This window comes from Podarcis gaigeae (genome assembly GCF_964106915.1).
Source record: "Podarcis gaigeae genome assembly, chromosome: 13".
In the NCBI taxonomy this organism is placed as follows: domain Eukaryota; kingdom Metazoa; phylum Chordata; class Lepidosauria; order Squamata; family Lacertidae; genus Podarcis; species Podarcis gaigeae.
The window spans coordinates 1,396,168-1,402,167 of NC_139689.1; the positions used below are offsets into that span (position 1 = coordinate 1,396,168).

Genomic DNA, 6,000 nt, shown 5'->3' on the forward strand with positions numbered 1-6,000 from the left:
TAGCGGACCCCCAGAGGTCATCCAGTCCAGCCCGCGGCAGTGTGGGAATCGCGACGGAAGCGCCCTGGAGAGGCAGCCACCCACCCGACCTCTGCTTAAAATCCTCCCGGGAAGGAGAGTCTTAGGTTCCCCATTGCTGCCCCATAGCTTTCCCTTGGAGCAGGATCTTGCTTGGGGACAGCACCCCAACTCCAACAGGTGTTTGTACCTCTTTGAACAACAGGGACTGCGCCTTAATGGCTTAGGGTCCTCTTATTTACTGCCTCTCCTGGTCTGCCCCGCAGAGGACCTTAAGGTCCATAAATAAGCATAGTTTAGAGGTCCCGGGCCCTAAGGAAGTCAGATTATCCTCCACCAGGGCCAGGGCCTTCTCAGTGGTGGCTCCGACCTGGTGGAATGCTCTGTCCCAGGAGACCAGGATTTAACTTCCTTCCGCAGGGCCTGTAAGACAGAGCTATTCTGCCTGATCTTTTATTCCCCTTCTTCCCCTTTTTATGAAGATTCCCCGCTCTGGGACCCCACAGCTAATTCTCCTCTGGTCTCCTCACTGTTCCAAGTAGGACTAATTCAGCCAGCTAGCCCTGGTGATCATCTAACGTTTATTGGATGGATTCCCCCCCCCCCCAAATTGATTTTTGAATTCTGAATTGTTATTCACGTTTTATACTGTATTTCATGCTGTTTTTCTGTTGCATCAATTAAGTGTTTTAAATTTGTTGTTAGCCGCCCCGAGCCTGGTTTTCTGAACTGGGAAGGGCGGGGTATAAATAAAAAAATATTAGTAGTAGTAGTAGTAGTATTAATGTTGGGCATTTTGTTCTCTTTCTCCCCGCAATCCCTCCTCTCCGCCAGGTCTTCTCCTGCCTCCCCACCGACGCCGTCAAGTCCCGGAGGGACCTGCAAGATCACATCAGCAAGAAGAGCCTGGCCTCCGAGAGCCCCATCCTGGCCCGGGACCACCTTCAGAAGGTGCAAGGCCACCTGGTCCAGTTTCCTCTGGAGTTCCTGGCCGAGGAGTATCTCCTGCCCCCTCGCAACAGCAAGGAGGGCATGATCCCCGTGGAGGTGTGGACTTGACGCAGCAGGCGGGGGGAGCCCCGAGGGGAAAACAGGAGGAGGCACGCAGAGAGCATTTGCACTCTGCACGCGACCCATGAGCCTCTCTCCCCCATTTGCAGCTCCGGCTTGTCTGGATTTTTCAGCAAGGAACGACTCTCGTCTTTGGCCAGAGCTGGGTGACGGGACACCACCCTCTGGGGTAACTTCCGCCATTGCGAATTAGTTTAAGGACTTTTGCCAACCTGGTTTAAAGCCACAAAATGTTTTTCTTCCACGGGCACTAATTTTGTATTCCTAAGTGAGGAGGGTCCTGCCTCATTTTCCAAAAATCCAAAAGCTTCCAAGAGGTTGGAACGGAGCACCCCACCAGTTTTTGCACCCCATAGTTTCTCTCAACCTCCCTTGTTTCGGAACCACTTTCCGTTTAAATCCGGCGGCATAAATTGGCTGTGAAACCGGTTCGGCTGCAGCGGAAACAGCAGGAACTGTGCAAAACATTACTCCGTTGCAGCAAGAAACGAACAATGCTGCTTCCTTGGTGCCTTAAGAAGAAACTCCATTTTAAAGCAATAATAAAGATTCCATTAGTCCTGAGACTTTCTGTCGCCATTTCTCCCAGTGGGATCTGGAGACGGCTGCCAACATCTTGGCCCGTTTCAAATCTGCTGCAACTGTGCTCTGGAAAGGCGAGAAATTGGCATATAACGCAGCTTTGAAGGGAAACACGGTGGAGGTGGAACTGTTGAACTGGAAGTTGTTTGTAAAAAAAAAATGGAAATCAAATAAAAAATCATATTAGGGGGAAGGAGGGGAAATGGATCTGGCCGTTCCTATGACAACAAGGCAGATGGGGGGCTCTTCGCCCCATAGTCCAGTGGCAGGGTGGCCATGTGTCCTCTTTTCCCAGGACGGGTCCTCATTTTCAGGGGTAAAATTGGAGACAAATTGCATTTATTTGCTTGGAACGGCTGCCGTCGCGTCGTCGTCTTTGCTCTTCAAAATATGGCAACCCTTGAAGACCGATGATGGGGCTGATCCGGATCGTTTGCATCGCCTACGTTTGAGGAGGGAGAGGATCCGTAGCAAATGTTGCCTCTAAACAACCCAACACAATCTCCTGTTGCCGCTCTCAGACCTGAGAGGAGCTTCATGGCCCCTTCATGGGAGGATTCGAACCCTGATCTCTCCCAGGTCTTCGTTTGGCACTCTATATTTAAAAGCATCGACAAACTGCCTGATATTTAAAACATAAATATGTCCAGGCGCTGAATCTGCTCCGTCTCCCTCAGAGCAGCAACAGGGGCCCATCTTTATTTAAAATGTAAACAAGCCTGGCCAGATATCCAAAATGCTGGTGCAACTATAGTTTTATTCTTTATTTTTTGCTTGTACTAATGATTTTATTGTCCTCTTGGCAAACCTCTTTTGGGTTTGTTTTTGAAAAAACAATCCAATTTAATAAATAGCAATAACAAAGCGGCGTATTCATTTTACGAAGCAAAATAAGAGTAAATACAATCTTTATTTTGGGCCGTGTTGTTTGCGACGGCGCTGTGGTTATTTCTGAAGCCGCCCGTGAAGCGGGAGAGTTAAGATTACACGAAGTAATCCAATTGATGCATTAAAACGAGAGCGGCAGTTTTAATTGTTTTAGGGCGCGTTAGAAGGTGTTTTCTGTGGAAATGGAGATCTCGACAGGGACAATGTCTGGGCGCATGAGGTGGTTTTGGCCCTCGAGTTACTTCACACGACGAATCTGTGGGGCTTTTTTCACCTCACGGAAAACCGCCGTTAGAAAAAGGCGGGAAAAGGCGGCTCCCCGCGCCGCCCCACGGAGCATGCGCCTCGGAGCACTAGCGTCGCCCCTCCGACTTCCGCCACACTTCCCTCCAGCATACACTACAGTATTCGACTACGTGGAAGTCCCCGCCTCCCGTACGTGCTCGCACGTCCCTTCCGCCACCCTTCGCCTTCCGCCCCTGCGCCGCCCAGGCCCTCTCCGCGTCGTGACTTCCGCCGCTCCCCGCCTCTTCCGCGCCCTCCAGGCGCCTGCGCGGGAGCCGCCTCTCCCCGCCGCCGCGCCTGCGCCTTGCCTCGCGCGGGCCGCCGCCCTCAGCGCGCCTGCGCGGAGCGGGAGAGCCTCCGCCCACTCGGCCCCCCGCGCCTGCGCAGTGCGGCGCTGCTTTTCCCTCCCTGGCGCCTGTCAGTCCGTCCGTCGCTCTGTGAGGGGAAGAGCGAGAGCGAGGAAGAAGAAGAGGAAGAAGAAGAAGAAGATGGGGCCGCGGCAGCAGCAGCACTGAGGGGGGGGGGGGACCAGCAGCCGCCGCCCGCCATGGCCGACCCGGCCCCCGCCCGCAGCCTCGACGACATCGACCTCTCCGCCCTCAGGGTGAGCGGGGGGGGCAGGGAGGGGGGTCAAAGGTCAGGGGAGGGGGAGGGAACAGGAAGGACACAGACTAACCCCCCCAAAAAAAAATTCTTCCGTGGGGCTGGGAGGGGTGAGGAGGGGGCTGCAGCTGTGACGCCCCCCCCCGGTGTATTCTGTGGGTTGGGGGAGGCGCCTGAGTTGGAAGGCGGCGGCGAGGAGCCTCCCGCCCCCCCCCCGCGCCTCTGCTGCAGGGGCCAGCCGTGCCGTGTCATCCCCCCCTCTGGCAACCTGCAGCACCGGGGGGGGCAGGGGGGGCGGGCTCGCCTCTTCCTCCTCTCTCCTTCTGCCGCCCCCCCCCCACACGACGCAGCCCTTCCTCCCTCCTGGTTGCTGCAGTCGTGTTTTGTGGGTGGGGGTTGCCCTCTCTAGATCAGCTGCTTGGCGGGGGGGGGGAGAGATTAGGGAGAGCCAGCCCCCCCAGCAAAGGGATGGTGGGGTGGGCAAAGCAGGGGGTGGGGAGACACCTGCCTTCTCCCTGCCTATGTTGCTTTCTGTCTCCCAGTCGGAACACGCACATGTTTTAGGGCGGGGGGGGGGCACAAGGGTGTGCTTTAAAAAGCCGGATTGTGCTAATGGGTCGGCAGACCTCCCCCCCCCCCACCTCTCCCACCCCACCGTTTCCTTTCAAGATTCTGTGTTTATAAAGCCTTCTTTCTGGGCCCCGCAATCTCCTTCCTGCTGGTTTTTAAAAGGCTTGTTTAACCCTTAAACTGGCAGGCAGCTCCCCACCCTCGACTGGGCTGCTTCCGTGGTTGTTAGCTAACCTGCGCAATCTAACTTGCTCTATGAATATTCGTCATCCATAATAACTCTTGCCACCTGAATTTGCTGAATTCGCTTTACCCCGGTAGAGTATCGCCCTGGTTATTCAGTGTCACTGTTACCACCAGGAAGAGTCCTCAGAGTTTCGGGATAATTGTTGCCTTGCTATATTTCAGGCCCTCTTTTAAAAGTGTGCCTTTTGGTGTTCCGGAGCCCTTGGGGTCCCCACAGCTCAGTTCGGGTCTTCATGCTTTTCTCTGTGGGTTCCTTGCTCAGAAACTGGAGGGGACAGGAGAGACTGGGATCCCCTCTCCCTTTCCTTCCTCTGTTGACTCCCACAGCGGTGAAAATGATTGATATACTGGAAGCTCCTTGCTGCAGGGACCTGCTTCTTGCTTACGAAGCCCCATTTAGTACCAGGCATAACTGCTTTTAAATACCAATATCCTGATCAGCAGGCTCTTTGTCATGCTTTGCCAAATGACCCTTTTAAAGAGGAAGATTTTACTGTCATTGCTTGCAAGCTAGCTCTGGGGATACAGCAATGGGAGAAGTAACTTTTCTTTTAACCTTCATGCTGCGCCTGCTGCAGCTGATGGGTTTGCCTAAAATGCCCCCCTTTGCAGATGGCACCTGGGAGGGGTGCCTGTCTGAGGCCTGTTTGCCCTCTTGCTGAGTGTAGCAGTGGGCTTTTCCCTTTGCGTGCGCGAGTGTGCTTGTGGCTCCAGTTTCTTGCAGTTAAAAGGGAACTTGGTGAGTCATGGTTGGTGATGTGCAGGGCTGGATTGTTGTGGCGAGATTTGCCACTGTGGGGTTTACGAGGTGGAGTTTTTCACCTGTTGCCTCCTCCTCCCAAGTTGTTTTCCTCACAGGCTCGCACGCATGCGTCATTTCTGTAGCAGGATGGGCTGCTTTCATCTGTGCGCTGTCAGCAGAATCGGGAGCCGAGGGAGCCCTTTGGAATGCAGCCTGCCTTTCCCTTTCATTCAGGGAGGGAGCCTCTCAGTATCTGGAATCATCACCTCAGGGAGGTTGCACAAGCCGTGTCCTGACGGATGGGGAACATGCCCCTCCCTCGCCTCAGCTGATCCCATGTCTTCCCACTGCGGAAACATAAGAATATCCCTGCTGGATCAAACACTGTCTATTCCAACATCCTGTTCTCACAGTGGCCACAAGCAAAATCTCAGCACAACAACAGCGCCCTCCCCACTTGTGATTCCCAACAAGTCCTATTCAGAGAGGCGCACTCTGTCTCCGACAGCGGAGGCAGAGAACAGCTGGCATGGCTAGTAGCCATCGGTGGCTCGCTCCTCCTCCATGAATTTGCCCGGTCCTCTTTTAAAGCCATCCAGGTTGGCGGCCACCCCTTCTTCCTCTTGCAGGAGGGAGTTCCACAGTTTAACTATGCGCTGCATGAAGAAGGACTTTGTTTTATCTCTCCTGAGATAACATACATACACCTTGTGTGCCTCCTTGTCAGGATCCATCCCAGGAGGATATTGTGGATGAAGGAAAGGATAGGAGTGGTTTTCTTGAAACCAGGATCGAGAAATAGCTTATCGTGGTAACTTCCTGTCAGAATGTGCGAGCTTCCAGGTTTAACAAGTTCTCACCGTACAGAAAAGAATCAAGGTTTTTTCCCCCTGTCTGAAGAGACTTGTGAAACTCGAAAGCTTGCACGCTCCTGCACCAGCCTAAGTTTGGCACAATAACAATATCTTCATCTGTTCTGTGTGGCTTACAAACCT

The 6,000-nt window shown here is 53.8% G+C and overlaps 2 protein-coding genes across 12 annotated transcripts in view; both read left to right on the top strand.

Moving 5' to 3' along the window:
• Positions 1 to 1,653, top strand: part of PLD2 (phospholipase D2) — a 45,843-nt gene extending 44,190 nt beyond the window's left edge. For both annotated transcript variants that reach the window (XM_083706589.1, XM_083706588.1), the window contains exon 25: positions 853 to 1,653. In XM_083706589.1, coding sequence (XP_083562715.1) covers positions 853 to 1,077 — 225 coding nt within the window. In that variant the 3' untranslated portion in view covers positions 1,078 to 1,653. The remainder of the gene's footprint in view (positions 1 to 852) is intronic.
• Positions 1,654 to 3,259: 1,606 nt separating this feature from the next.
• The window catches only part of MINK1 (misshapen like kinase 1), a 60,765-nt gene continuing 58,024 nt past the window's right edge, over positions 3,260 to 6,000 (top strand). For all 10 annotated transcript variants that reach the window (XM_083706506.1, XM_083706508.1, XM_083706510.1 and 7 more), the window contains exon 1: positions 3,260 to 3,448. In XM_083706506.1, coding sequence (XP_083562632.1) covers positions 3,392 to 3,448 — 57 coding nt within the window. In that variant the 5' untranslated portion in view covers positions 3,260 to 3,391. The remainder of the gene's footprint in view (positions 3,449 to 6,000) is intronic.